Here is a 15612-nt window from a genome sequence, read left to right on the forward strand (position 1 = left end):
CCCAGCTGAGGATGGAGATTCTCCATTTGCTGAATGGGAAATGAAGCACATAAGGCCGTTTGGGAGCTCTCGGCATGTGGTTAGGGCAAGGTTTTCTGAGGAGCTCAGCTCTGAGCAGCAAAATAGCAGTTCTTTGCTAAAGATCGTTTAAACATCTGGCCCTGAGGGCCTCACACACCGCCGGTGAGGTCCAGCAGGACACGGACAGAACAGCAAAGCTGGGAACATCAATGGCTCACTTCCAAACGGGGACCAGCCTCTCGCTCTGGGTGGTTCCGTGCAACCCGCACAGCTCCAGCCTCCGCGAGAGGCAAGAGCCACAGAAGGAACCAGCGGGTTCCAAACCCCACACGCGGATGCAGCCGCGGTTTTCACTCGCGGTTTCCCAGCGCGGCGGCCGGACGCGTGTGACGGTGCAGCGGGGGAAGGAGAAACCGCAGCGCCGAGCACGGGAACACATCACGGATCTCTTCTTGCTTCCCGTTCGCACGCCCCAGAACGGGAATCACCAACCCCTCCCCCGCCTCAGCCCCACCGCCCCGACGAGAAGCGCTGCCCGATGCCGCCCCGCTCCCGAACGGGGGCTCCGGCGGCGGAGGGGCGGGGGTAACGGGGGGCTGCGGCACTCTCGAAGCTGCCCCCAATAACGGCTACGCCTGGAAGGACCGGGACAGGGCGAGCCCGGAGGGGGGGGGGGGGTGGGGTTCGGTGGTCCCGTCTCCCCGGCGCGGCAGCCGCCGTTACCTGCAGCCCCGGGCGGGGGGCGCGGTGCACGCGCAGCCGCCGCCTGCGCTTCATTCATGCAAAAAAAAAAAAAACCCACAGAAAGAAAAAAAAAAGGAAAAAAAAAAAAAAAGGAAGAAGGAAAAAAAAAAGCGCAAGCCGCCACCGGGAGCGCGCGCCGCGCCAGCCCCCCATTCATAAAAGGCAGCCGGGCATGCGCGCTGGCGCCCCGGTGCCCACCCATTCATAGAGTCGGCAGGCCGCGCATGCGCAGGAGGAGCCGCTACCCTCCCATTCATAAAATAGCCATTTTCCCAGGCAGCGGCGGTTGCAGCATCGCGGCGGCCGCTGACAGCGCCGCGCTCGCAGGTCCCTTCCCGCAGCTCCAGCGGCTCCTGCCAGGATTTTCCCAGGTCCGGCCCCCTCCTCCGCCTCGGATTTAGGATTAACTCGCCTATGGAGAGATGGTCTTAGCTGAATTATTTAAAGTAAGTACGAGATCTGCTTTTGTGAGCAAATGTTAAATGTTGTTAAGTGGAGAAAGAAAAATCAAGCCTGTTCCTCAAGGGAAAATCTTGTGTTCTTTCTAGATGTATTCAGCCAGACCCTTCAAGATCCCTGATCATAAGTGCATTTCTGACTATGACTTTTCTAACAGCAGCTATCTCTAATTATGCCTAGTGGATATCTGCCTGGTGCCTCACAACCTACAGGAGACTTTGCATTCTGAAGGAATATCACGTTTCTTGCAGAATTTGCATTTGTGTGCCCGTGTCTCTCATTTATACCTCTCTTCTGTGCTTGTTCATCAACATCTGCAGTTGGTGTACATATATGGCAGGCAGGTTTCACCATACTTGTGCTGGGTTTGCGTGCAGGGATTTTATAACAGAATAAGGCTCTTCTTTCTGTTGATGGGATGTCGTCTCCTCCATCCCTTCTTCCTTCCCCCAAGAAGGAGCATAAATATGGGGTCACCTGAACTGACAAATAAGAATTAGGTATTTCATGCTTTGGTATATGAAAACTGATTGTACACATTTCCTCTCTTTTCCACAGCCTTATGTCTTGTTAGTGTCAAGTAGTTCCAAGCTGTCTCCATAATAGGACACTTCAGAGCTCAGCACTGGTGTGTCAGAGCTTTCCTGTGTGACCTTTGCTCTTTAGCATTTTATTTCACACAACTGTCCTTTTCTCTTTTATTTTGTTTGGCCTCTGTGCCTTATTCCATCACTTGTTCTGTTCCCTGTCCTGCTGTACACTTGTTTTAAATCTGGATGTCTGGATGGATGATGTATTTTAAGGGCTAGATAAGTAATGCAAGTAATAAAAATGTGTACCTAAGAATCATTTCATAAAGGTATGTGGCATATATTATATATGGAGGCAAAACCTGTCTCAGCTGCTCTTCCCCACCAACTGCGTAGCAAAGATAAGCCAGGATTTTCTTTTCTGGTACCAGTCCTGGCGTCACAGGAGAAAGACAAGCCTGGAAACGACATGTTCTGAAAATTCAGTATTAGGAGGGGAATGGAGAAAACAGAAAGGGGCATATAAAAGGCACAAAGGTCTTAGAGGAAAGCAGGACTGGGAACGCAGCCCTTAGAAATGGCAGTGCAAATGAATATGAACGTTAATCGCAGGAGGAAAAGGCTTCCCTCTATTTCCTCAAGTGACTGTGGGTCTGATTTCTTCATTTAAATTGTTTGAGCCCCCAAGTTTTTCCTTAAAGGGTGGAGGAGAGAAAGAAAGAGGAAAGGAAAAACATCCCTGCATTACCCAGGGTAGAAAAGGCATGTTCTAGATTCTTTAAAACTTCTTCAGCTGCTGTCTTTCTCCCATACCATGCTAAGGGTACAGCATGTCAAAAATCAGCTCAGGGATTGCTCTTTAATTAGGTAAAGAGAAACCCAGTTTTCCCAATATTAAGGCTTCCCCCCTCTCCCTTTATTTTGGGTTCAAGAATAAAGCTACAATTTATGCACGGAATCACAATGATCCTGATGACTGGCTTCCCCCTTCTCCATAAAAAAAAATGAATGATAGCAGGAGGAGGGGTTGTTCTCGGTTATTGGAACCCCACTGGGGATGTCTCATTGATAAATGTGCCATTTTTCCATGGACTACTGTGTTTTCTGTTGCTAGAAGGGACTCTATCTTGGTATTATAAAATTAAAAGGACCATTTCTGAATACTGCAGTCCTTTTGAAACGTTCTGTGAGGTATGTGCAAGGGAGAAATTATTTGTTCTCCTCCTGAAACAGCAAAACAAAAGCTGTTTTCATGGAATCATGACTAATTCCTAAACCACAGTGGGAAATGCAATATCTCAAAAAGCAGTTTCCCCACCAAAAAAAGAATACCCTGTTCTGAGACTGAGGACTAAAATTCACCACCTTTGCAGCACCCCAGTAATGATAATTCACAGTTCTGATGGGTTTCCAAATATTAACCATAAGAGCAAAAGAAATAATTGTGCTGCTGTACAATGTTTCACGTTCAGCCCAGTACTTAAAACTGTCTTTTTATAGGCAAACAGTTGCACGAGTATGCTTTGGGGTTTATTCTTTTCACATGCAATACAATGTATTTCCTTAAGAACATAGAAAATCCTTCTCATGTGGTTATCGTTTACTACCATTGCCTTAATAGATCATATCTGAGCTTAGTTTTCTGTCCTTAAAATAAATATTCTTCTCCCATAAAAAGCCTTAACTGAGAAATCTGAGTCCCGAGAGGTCTGAACATTAGTGGTTCAAAATGTGCTTTATTCACTCGCACCATAGGAACAGGCTTCAGCTGGACAGAGACAGCTTCTTGGAAGTCTACAGGTCTCATTTCCCAGCTTCCGAATTTCCACACTCTGGCAAGAATCGAGTGTCTCCGTTTAAAAATGGCAGGTTTCCCTAATCAGCTTTCTATTTTTTCCCCCCTTTCCCTTATTACTCGTAGAGAAAATTCCAGCTCTCCTTAGCTAGATGAGGCTGTTCAGGAGGGGAACAAGAATAATTAATACCAATATTTTGATAACATTAATATATGCTTTATAGAAAAGAGCTTTTTTCATTTTTAAAGCATTTACAGCTTGACTGGAAATTCAGCCAAACTCAGCTTAATGAACTCCAACATTATATATTATTTTTAATCACACATTAAAAACACATGCTTAGTAAAAGGTCTCTTTCAACTCCAAGTGTAGTCCTCCCTCATTAAAAGCTTTTATTGAGTTTTCCGACTTCCGTCAGTGGCAGCGTGGCCTGGGAGCACTGGACAAGAGGATGTCCTTCATTCCAGACAAAGGCAATGGCAGAATTTGTTCCCTTATCGCCACCTCCTCCACTGGGAAGCAGGTCCTCGGGTGATACCCTGGTTGTCTACAGTGGCAGCCAACCCTGACCCAACTGGAGCACACACTCTGTGAAGCCCTATAGATCTTCCCTTTACAAGTACTTTTTGATAGCAAGGAAAGCTCTTATCCCAGATATCCTGCCTTCATTTTCAATGCATGTCCTAGGTATTTCCCTCTTTTCCAAACAGCTGTAGGGAGGGGCTGTAAATATCTCTGCAGAGCCAGCAAGGCAGGGTTTGTGCACATCCCCAGAGCAGGGGATGCTGCTGTGATCAACACCTCCTGGTGTTGATCTCAACACCCTGTAACCAAACCACCACAGGAGAGGGACTCGTCACAGTTGTTCTGAAAGCAGTGATAATTCAGAGGAATTTTGCACTGGTTACACTGAGTCTGAACGGTGCTGACTTGCGCAGGCCTTGAAATACGTGCCTGACCTGACACTACGCTGCTTCAAAGTACATAGTTCTCAATTACCATGATTTCTCTGTATTCAGACTTACCTGTAAAGAGTCTATTGCTTTTTTTTAGCTTGTTTTTTTTCCTGCTGCCCTGCTTTAGAAATTTGTGTGTCCCAGATAGGAAAGAAAATAAGCCAATTTCTGCAGTCCATTTACTGCAACTGTTCCTACCTGCATGTCGATCTTAATGAGGTGATTGTTGCATTGCTTTCAGAGACTGTAACTCAGCTTTTGCCTGGGTAATAACAGGTCTAGTATCATAGTAACTGAGAGGAAGTGTCATCCAGCTGTGAGGTGACAAGATTCAGAGGTCTCTGGTCTGTCCCTTCACCATCGCTGACTCACAGCAGAGCTCCAGGCAAGTAGTTCAGGCTGTACCACAGCCCAGGAGCATGCACAGGACAATCCAGCACCAGCAACCCCAGGAGAAATCTTGGTCTGCTGAGGCAAATGACTCTTCCCTGACTCCGCTGCCATTCAGTGGCAACAGAAGGGGCGGGCTGCTCATGAGGTGTAATTTAGGCATAATACATTAGAAGGAGATAAAATAACCCCTGGTCTGGTACATGCAGCTTACAAAGGATAGAAAGAGTTATTGGTGGCTACATTGCTGCTCTGAGCATCCTGGTGGTGTCTCTGTTAACAAACACACACCAAACAGCACATTTAGGGCTTTTCTATGATGTTGAAGGCTACGTTCAGATGTTTGCATGTCAGCTTCTCATGTGGAAATTCCCTGCATCCTTCAGAAACAGGCTGGATGAAACTGCCATACCTCTTACCTGGTGCCGGGTGTCAGGAGGTGGTTGTGGGAGCACGTTTTCCCATTGACTTCACTGGGACTGTGGGCACTGGGGACGTGTCTGAGTCACATCAGTGCTTCCCAGGGCTGGGTTTTGCAGGATTACTTCCAGACAGGACCTGGTTCTGGGCTTAAAATGGTGCTGAGAGGAAGGGACTTGTTCCCACTTACATCTAGAACATTGTTTAAACATAAGGAAGAACTTGTTAAAATCATTAACTAAGGGATAATGAGACAGTGGTGATCATTGTGTATTTCTGCACTGATGAGCTAGTCAAGTCAAGCTCCATTTTGGTTTGCAGTACATGCAGAGGAGTCACCCAACCCCACCTTGAAAATAAAGCTATCAAACCTCATTGCTTCAAAAACTGCTCTGACAAACACTAACGAGCATGAGCTTTCCTGGGGGTTTATACAGCTTTCTCATGGAATTGCCTACAAGGATGTAGCTTTCTATAAAAGGATGGAGGCAAGTCCAAAATCCTATTAAAATACACGGTCACGTTTGTTTGAATTTCCTGTCACTGAAGAACCTTACAAACTGTTTGAGTCTGAAATTATACCCAAACACTTGAAAATAACAGTTGGTTTCCTACAACTTTAGGACTTGCAATTATCTGGTACAACAGTAATTTGCAATTGGCAGTATCTTGCTGAAGAGACAAAGCCAGCACCGCAGTGCGTTTGTGAACCTGACTTCTGAATCCATTGTACTTCCTTGGAAGGAAGTATATTTTGACTTGAAAATTGCATGTGGTGAGCAGCCCTCCAGTCCCTGGATAGCACTGGGGAAGAGAAGTTTCCTCTGCATGGGAGCTTGCTGACATGTCTGCTTTGAAAAGAACTCCATTGTTTCACCTACCTCTAAGGAACGAGTAAATCCCAATGCAGGAGCATACTCATGAATTTGCTTTCTTGCTGTCTACTGTCAGCCAATTGCCTGCACAATTGCACCCAGTGAATCTGTGCCCATGTTAATGCTGTAATAGGTCTGTAATTACTGATGATCAAAGATTAACTGATTTTGTTTACCACTATTCTGTATGGCTTTTTTCCTCAATTAAAATGCAATTTAGAGTCTGGCTGGATTAGTGCAGTGGACAGCAAAGACATAAAGTTTCCTAGCTCAAGCATCTCTGACCTATTCTACTTCATTATCTCTTCTGTATTTCTTTTTTAATCTACAATTTTCTTTAAATGACACATCTGGTTACATTAAATCTGTTCAATTTGAGCAATTAATTCAATAGCTGCAAGCCCAACCCCACTGCCCTTGCCAGAAGAAGATCTGTTCACAACACTGGCACCACAGGCTTCAGTCATTCCTTACCACCATGGATGACTCCTACAAGTGGAACTATTCTCTCTTAGGGGGTTTAACATTTGCAGCTCATCTCTAGTAACCATCCCCTCCTTGGGCAGCTGCCACAGGCACCTTCAGGCCCTCCAGTTGAAGGGGGTGGTGGAGACAGCTCAGCCTATTCTCTTGTGCCTCCCCTCCCAACCAAAGTGCATCCCATTTGTCACCACTTCCACCCAGGGCTGCTTCAAGCAGTGGCTAGTTCTATGTGCCATATGCTGAATTAGGTCACTTCAGCTACAAGACCCCCTGAACCCCAGCTTGCTCACCTGCACAGGCCTTCAGAGCCAATGCAAGAACCCCAGGGCTACAGCCCTTCAGCTTTTGTCCTTTTCCAAGGTCTTGATTTCTGCCAGGTCATCCCAAGCATTAACTTTGGGGATGAAGCTGCAGTTTGTAAGATACCAACATTGCTGCTCAAGGCAATGTTGTCCTTCCTGACAAGCATCCTGTGCATGACAGGTTCCCGGTGGGGAGTGGAAGAAGGGCACAGTGTCCTGCTTCTGGAGTGGGAATGAGCTTCCCTGCTGCTGAGCAGACATCACAGCAGATACGCCTGTGAACAGTCATGAGGTATCCTGCAAACTGATTGCATTTCAAAGGATGACTTGGTTGTATTGTTCCAGTCATCCTGGAACAATTTCAGACTGGCTGCAGCTGCATTTCCCCCCTCTGGGGAACACAGCAACCAAAAATGGTCAAGTTATGATATCCCGGAGGATCTTCCAAGGAAGTTGCCAGGATCCATGCACATATCCAGTCTCACGGGAACAGCCTGGCTTCTTGACTTGCTTCTGGTCCAGCACAAGTCCTTAACCTGAGAACTGGACTGGATTCCTCTTCTTTACCACGAGAGATGCAGTGCTGTGTTTGTAAACAGCTGCCTAGCACCCTTTGCTACAATCTCTTCTTTCATGCGATGCAGACATAAAGCTTAAGGCAGAAACAGCTCAGGGAAGGATGTGCTGAAGGCACTAGGGGAAGCATGCAGACACAAAACCTGGAGTCACCACATCCGTAAGTACTGACATTGTCGTCATCTGGGCAGATCCCAGTGGAGGAGAGCCTGCTTGGAGGACCAGCACCACTCAGCTCACTCTCTAGCTCAGCACATGAGATGTTTGACCTGGATCTGTCACCAGCAATCTTATGCACTGCTGAAACTTCCTGCGACAGGACCAGCAGCAGCAACATAGTCACGGTCCTTGAAAATCCTACAAATGCCAGAAATTTATGTCTTATAAGAGTGGCTTGAAAAGTGGCAGCAGTTAACTGTGGCAGGGCAGGCATTGAAGGACCATGTCTAGCACTAGCACCTGAAGCTGGTAGGGTGTGTATCTGTAATGATTTAAAAGTGATCTTCAAGAAGAGAGAGGTTGTGTCCAGAGCAGGGGTCTGGGAATTAGGAGAACTGGGCCTTATTTTCCTGTCTTCACTCCAGAGCTTTTATCCAAGTAGAGATCCTGTGCCCAGCTATCTGCAGGTCTCTTGCCATGTCAGAGCTTCCATTCCTCTTGTTCTGCAGAAATAGTTTCCCTCTCAGAAAGACAATTTGAAGCAGTGTTATAATGGAAAAAGGTGAATAGTTTTCAACCTTAACTATCCAGAAGTGCAGTATTTAGTCCAGGGTTCATCTCCCTTCTGTGCTAGTAAACTGAAATCCTGACCTGCATTAGCATATCTAGTTAAGCCATCTTTAATGTCTGCCTGCCTATGGTCATGTCTGTGTACCAGGGTTTGGGTGTTCTAAGAGTGCCTGTGGCTATAATATGTCTCCAAACTAATCTGATAACATAACTTCCATGTGATGTCATTGCTGGTTCTGGACCATGGCAGACTGTGCAATTACAGAGTTAATGTAAAGCCCAGATGCTGACTCCTGTCCCGGGGCTGCTGCCCTCCTGCTTGCTGCTCTCCCATGGTGCTGGGGCAAGGGGCTCCCTGTAGGGTGCCCTCAGTGAGGCAGAACCCCTCCATGTGCCACCAGAGCTGCCCTGCTGGGAAAATCAGCATCAGGTCAGGCTGTTTACATTGATGGAGAGAGCGGATGCTGCCCAGCTCTCCTCCATACAGTGCTGGCACACACTGCACCTTAAACAAAATAATGTTCCTTGGATCCACCATAAATATATGGCAAACAGACCAAACTCCAGAGGCTTGATAACAAGGGGGAGTGGGTTGAGGCCAGAACACAGAACCTCATGCTAGATGTGAAGGAGCAGTCAGGCTTGTAACATCCTTCAGTGTGCCACCATTTCCTCCAGCTACCTTCCATCTAGCATCAGCTCTGCTGCACTTACTCTTGGCAGCCAACACAGCTGCATCTCTCTCCTTAGAGAAAACAAACCCCAAAACCCTGTGAAGTCAAAGTCTTGCTGCAGACAAACCACCTAGCTCATGCAGAACCGAATCTGTTGCTAAACTATGACTTGCAGCAAGTCCTTTTTATATCATGACATTGGATTCTGACATACAGAAGAAAAGCAATACCCCACAGCTGTCAGAATCATTGCTGCTTTTTACTTTGAAATACAGTAAATAAGAAGAGATGCTCTGAAAACTCTCTTGTTGCTCGAGTCAGGATGTCAGTGAGCTATGAATAATGAAATAAAAAAATCAAATGAATGACTAAGAGCCAGCAGAGGATTTTAACTTGTGAAGAGAAACAGCCTAAGGACCACACTGCAATAATCATCATCACTGCTCGATAAAGCACTTCTCCTGCTTGCCCTGTGCAGCAGACAGGAGCCCAGCAGGCAGTACCCGGTGCCAGCACCCAGAGGTGCCATGTGCCTCCCCACTCTGTCACTGCCCTGGTCTCCATCCAGCAGCAGCCCTCACTCCTATTGATCCTGGGAGAACTGGCAGATTTTCAGCCCCTCAGATGCCAAGTGACCTATCACAGCAATGATTTACTAATGTAAGAGTGGCCCCTGGTAGCATTATTCAGTGGGTAAAGAAAAATGCACTTCCCCTTCTCCTTCCATAAATGAGTAATTAGTTCATGCCCCAGTTTTTGTTGTGTTGAGGTTAGAGGGGAACGTGTTCTTGCAATACACATACATTTACTTGTGCGCACACACACATCTTGGCTGTAGTTTGATGCATGTTTTTCCTGACTGGTTTTCAGCCTGCTCTAACATTAAACTCCCTCATGCTGTTGCAAAAAGCTCCGTTTATCTGAACACAAACAACTGGCAATGCCTTAAGCTGTGCACTGTTTCCTTTTTCTTGATACCAGAAGCTTCCCCCCCCTGCAAGTTGCTCTGAAGCTTTCCTCAGCCCTTCTTTAAACTGCTCTTCAGCATTCTATTATTTATGAATAAAGGTCACCCCGTGAGGAAATGGCACATCTACTAGAAAACAATGTGCACTTTCTAAATTTGAACCGAGTCGTTTCCGTTCTTTGATTTAAGTTTAGTTACTTCCTGTGGTTTCTTGTCCTACTGAATCTTTGGATTGGCTCCAGGATAAATTGCACTCTTTCAATGAAATTAGAAACTGCAGCAGCAGACGGCTGAGCTGGTGTAACTGGTAAACAGCTCTCAAACCAAGCATCAGCCCACTGAAGGGTTTCAAAGAACAGTGCCTGGTTACCTGCATGAGGTGCCAAATCAAGTCTGACCCGTGTGAGTGCTCTCCCCTGCCCTGCTTTGCACCGAGACAAGCTGCTGAGCAAGAGCTTCCACCTCCTGCAGGAAGGCTGAAAGCAGCCTCCAAGCCCAGCGGCTCCAAATGGAGACAGGACATTTGCTCACCAAAGCCAAGCCACCCTCCCGCAGGCAGATTCAGGGTTAGCAAGGATGAGTGCTCACCCCATGCCCCAAAGCATCTTTATACCAGTGCTCCCAAAGCCACAGTTTTGCATCAGGGCTTTTAGGGATCAGGGTCAATTGAGGAAAACCCCCAAACCTTAGATAAGTCGCTTCAGGCAGTTTGCTGACAAAAATGCATGTGAACATACAGCAGTAACCCTGAGATGTGCTTTCCCCCTGAAGAATGAGACATGGGCACTTCAGGGCCCTGCAGTAGTGGTAGCCCTCCCAGGACCAGAAGAGCTGTATATGGCCAAGGTTAGGGAGAGGAACACAGCAGTGAAGGGTGATATATTTTGTACATAGGCAAATGCTCTGACTCCCTTCTAAGTTTATCCTAGAAGACCTTCTGCACAATAATCAGCCTCAGTAAAGAGCCCTGTTCGATCCAAGGCTGTAGGGTAGAACCACAGAATGGTTTGGATTGAAAGGGACCTTAAAGCTCAACCAGTTCCAACCCCCTGCCACAGGCAGGGACACCTTCCAGTACAGCAGCTTGCTCAAGGCCCTCAAGAGTAACTCAATAACGATGCACTCTTTCTCCCCCCTACCCCTTTTCTTTCTCCTTTCCTTTCCCCAGAACACTTAAGAACAGGTTTTTCACCCGTACTCAGACTGCTTGATCAATGGAGCCCCGGATTCCCCACAACATCACTGTCGTCCCCAACTCTGTGATGGTCCAGCCCTTGCTGGACAGTCGGATCCCCTATGGGCGCCTGCAGCACCCACTCACCATCCTACCGATTGACCAAATGAAGACCACTCACATAGAGAATGATTACACCGACAACCCCACCGCTGCCCAGCTGGCAGCCCAGAAGCGGCCCCGAGGCCCCCATGAACTGGTCCTGACCAACCAGCACCCACAGCGCTGTGAGCAGGATGTCACCCACCCCTGGATCTCCTTCAGCGGGCGCCCCAGCTCCATCAGCAGCAGCAGCAGCACTTCCTCAGACCAAAGGCTCTTGGACCACATGGCCCCAGCACCCGTGGCGGAGCAGTCCTCCCCCCGAGCGGTTCGCATTCAGCCCAAGGTGATTAACTGCAAACCCCTGGACCTGAAGGAACCTGTGTCTCAGGAACTGGACAAGCACTTTCTGCTGTGCGAAGCCTGTGGGAAATGCAAGTGTAAGGAGTGCGCGCTGCCCCGGACGCTGCCTTCATGCTGGGTGTGCAACCAAGAGTGCCTCTGCTCAGCACAGAACCTGGTCAACTACTCCACCTGCATGTGTCTTGTCAAGGGCGTCTTCTACCACTGCACCAACGAGGACGATGAGGGCACATGCGCTGACCACCCCTGCTCCTGCTCCCACTCAAACTGCTGTGCCCGCTGGTCCTTCATGAGCGCCCTCTCCTTGGTGCTCCCTTGCTTGCTCTGCTACCTGCCAGCCACCGGCTGCGTCAAGCTGTCCCAGAGATGCTATGACCAAGTGAGCCGGCCCGGATGCAGATGTAAAAACACAAACAGTGTCATTTGCAAGGCACTGCCTGAGAGCAAAGGAAACAGGCCAGAGAAGCCCTTTTGATAGTTTGGGAGGATGGGGAGTGGGAGGACACTCCACAGTGGCATTGGCTCTTTTTGATAACCTGTGTTCTGAGGATAACATTAGTCTTTTGCATCTGAAGAAAGCAGAAGCAACTATTTCCACAAACTGAAGCACTTTGGGTTATTCAGGGTTTTGGAACTGGTCACAGTTTAAGTAGATGGGGCCAAAGGAGGAATCTTACTACCGTAAAGTGAAGGCTGCAAACCTATGTATATCGTGAAGTACAGCTGCTTAGAAACCCCTGGTTTGGACAGACGGCTGCTCACCATGCCTGCACACCACAAGAACCATTAACTGCTTGCTTGGCAGGCATGGCCGCACAAGCAATACCCATTCCCAGCTGCAAAAGCTGCATTGGATTCGTATCCAAGGTGGGCTTCTCAGTTTTGCTTTGCTTCCAAACCGATTTACTACCAGCAGCCCGCTGAAGGTGATGGGTTGAGTCCCTCCACCCTCCCTCCCCACCAGCACCCCATTAGAAGGGCCCATTGCGCACAAAGTCCACGTTTCTCAACAGCTTTCCGTGTCCCTGAAAGGTCTGGAACCACAAGCAACGATAAGGGTCATTCGTTTAAGGGCCTCTCCACATTAGGCATGTTGCTCTCTCTGAACCCACCTGGCCACGGCAATTCGGACCCTCTTTGTAAAGCAAGCTGGTAGCAGGGCGCTGCCTGCCCGGGAGGAACGGCAGCGGGAGCTGCTCAGGCAGTTGTGCCAACACTGTGTCATTCTGCCTGCAGCTGACCCATAGGTTTTGCTCAATGGAATAGTAATTCTACACCACCAGTACAAACCTGCTCCAGGAGGATGTTGCTCAAATCCCATTTCCCATCACACGTGCTTGCTCCCTGGTGCTGGATCTTAACTCATGCCACAAATCAAAGACGTTCGGGGTTCCTTTCTCTAAACCTCTTAAGCTCTGTTGAGGAGTCACAAAAACCTGAGTGTCCAGTACGCTTGGGTGCATTTTATAGGGATATCAATCCAGTACCTCCTCTCCTGGAACAAGCTCCTCTTTGCTCAGTAACTATTAAGATTTTTGTGTCTGGGGGATGAATGGCATTTGCTGGAGCAGAGCCCATTCCCCATCTCTATTGCTGCTGTTCGACTTCTGCCTCCTCTGTACAAAACCATGTCTTTTTCAGTGTACAGAATGCTGTTCATGTTTATTTTAATGTTAACAAACACATGGGAAAGCCAGGGAAGAGAAGAGAGGCTATTTAAAGAGTGTGCCCATGGTTTTCAGTAAGCGGGCTTTGCCTGTGCACTCATCCTGGGGCTGGTTCTGCATGCCCTTTGGATGCAGCAATCCCTGAAGATGCAGTAACCCCTTTCTCTCGACAACTACAAGGTGCTAAGTAAAAATCTGTGTCCAGCCATGCAACACTCAGAAGCGGGCAGGTACTGGTTGCATGCAGAAACCTGATCTAGTCTTTTTCCTTTGTAATTAGAGGATGTTTCCTCAGTAAATGCACAGCAGTGACAGTGAAATGTCATCTCCAATTAGACAAGCAATAGGCAGAGCTCATGTAGCATTTCCAGGAATCCCATTGACTTGGTTGCAATACAGTTGCTGCGTATGGGTTGGCAGGAGGGTACTGATGGGACTTGTGGTGTCTTTTGGCTTTGGAATTCAGTCAACCTGGATGTCTGGGGTTTAGTTAAGCTCAATTGCAGATACAGATCTGTCACCAGATACCAAGTCCTATAGTTTATCCTCATGCTGACACCTCTGGGGACACCAGAAAGAAGGAAGCAGGTGGGGATCCAGAACTGTATTGATTATCTTGCACAAACTGGAGGGGAAGAGATAAAAGGAAAACCAACCCCAAACTAGCTGAACTGTTGGTTGAATGTATAAGGTATTGTATTTAATAAGAGAAATCATTTTGCTAAGATGCAAATAGACTAAAAAATGCTGCCCTCCTCTATTGGGACCATACAGTATCCAAACGGCTTCCACCAGTGATTGTTTTGCCTTTTTGACCCTCTGTCCCTGGCTGTTCCTGGGGGACCTGTACTGAAAACCTGCAATAGCAAAGCCCATGGCTTAGATGCATGGTCCTTGCAAGCAAACACAACGCTGGAGTGGTCGCCACTGTGCCAATCTACACTCATGTACATACACCCAGCAATCCCATATGGATTTACATTCATTGTACATAGCTGTAAACTATTTCTCTGTTGGTTTCTTTTAATATATAAGTCCTGTAAGCCAGTCCCATGCTGGAAGACTGTAAAGCATTAGTGGATGTGTTAGAGCAGTGGTAAATGTAGCAGAGCAACCCTTCCTCTTCTCCTCAGCCTCTCAACCCCATGGTCAGACCCTGCTCCATCCGCTCATGGTCCAAGGCAAGGAAGTGCTGAGCTCCTTGCAGAGCACTCATAAAGGTTGGGGTCAGCCAAGGTGGGGGCTGTACTGGAGGGTACGTCTCCAGTCAAGGATTCCTTATCCCTTCTCTTCCCTCGTCCCAATGCCTCCTTTCACCCATCCCCTTTTAAGGTACTTGGGTCTCCTGCCACCCCCTGACACGTACCATGGGCATGGTGCAACCCCAGCTCTGGCCATCCTCCTGCAGGTTGGGTCCTCCCTTGCAGGCTGAGGAATGGCTATGAGTGAGCACAAACCTTGTCAGGATGCTTCTGGCCTCCGGCTGTGCCAGTGCAGTGGGGTGGGATGACAAAGGCAAACAGGGAGGTGAGGGCAGGTTCCCCTGGACCAGGCACTGTGCCACCACGGGAGGAGGAGGAGGGTGGCAGGGTGCTTTGGCTTTATCACCTTGACCTGCTCATTGCAGGTTCATTGCCAGGTTTTGTCCCCTGCCCACACGCAGAAGCAGGAAGGGGTGACTCCATGGGCAATGCCACATCGCATCCCTGGCTGGAGCTCATTGCCAGCAGAGCAGCTTCAACAGACAGACAGACCCTCCCTGCACCCTCCACCCCAGTGCTGCTACAAGGAGTAGTGACTAAATTCAACACCATTGCTCCCCGGGCACGGGCTTTCCCACCGGACAAACCCTCACCCTTTCCCAGCACTGGGCATTCCCCTCCTCTCCTACGCTGATAAAGGCTCCCCCTTGTGTTACCACCCCACCACATACACACCCTGAGAAGTTACCACAGAAGGTTTTCTTTGTATAGAATATTTATTTTGAAGCTCTATTTTAATAGTATTTATTTTAGAAAGTCTACTATTGTAAGAGTTCTTCTGTTTGTGAAGAAAAACAAGTACTGATGAATGTACTGATCTAGAAATTATATATATATATAAATATATATTGTTAAATATATAAATGGCTGTTGTGGTTTTTAAGCAAAAAAAAAAAGGAAAAAAAATCCCAAGAATGTTTATAGCAATTATTCTAAAAATACAAGCAGAGAGCAGCCCAAAATTCAGTGGGATGCTCTCCAGCCTGGTTCATCCCAGCCAAGGAACTCAGGGCAATGCTGGGCTTGTTTCACTCTATGGCCTGGCTCATCAGGGTGCACATCCATTAAATATCCTGTAATTCACTGCAGCAGGGAAGAGCTCCTCGATGAGAAGGAATACCC

General features: G+C 47.8%; 1 protein-coding gene across 1 annotated transcript; it reads left to right on the forward strand.

The window, feature by feature from the left end:
- The first annotated feature begins 1075 nt into the window (after positions 1-1075).
- On the forward strand, positions 1076-15278 carry SPRY4 (sprouty RTK signaling antagonist 4). Its single transcript, XM_031047500.2, has 2 exons — positions 1076-1211; positions 11091-15278. Exon 2 carries the CDS (start codon positions 11137-11139, stop codon positions 12034-12036), a length of 900 nt encoding a protein of 299 aa, XP_030903360.1. The 5' UTR covers positions 1076-1211; positions 11091-11136; the 3' UTR covers positions 12037-15278.
- The last annotated feature ends 334 nt before the right edge of the window (positions 15279-15612 follow it).

The sequence above is a fragment of the Melopsittacus undulatus genome, chromosome 10 (genome assembly GCF_012275295.1).
Source record: "Melopsittacus undulatus isolate bMelUnd1 chromosome 10, bMelUnd1.mat.Z, whole genome shotgun sequence".
Taxonomy (NCBI): domain Eukaryota; kingdom Metazoa; phylum Chordata; class Aves; order Psittaciformes; family Psittaculidae; genus Melopsittacus; species Melopsittacus undulatus.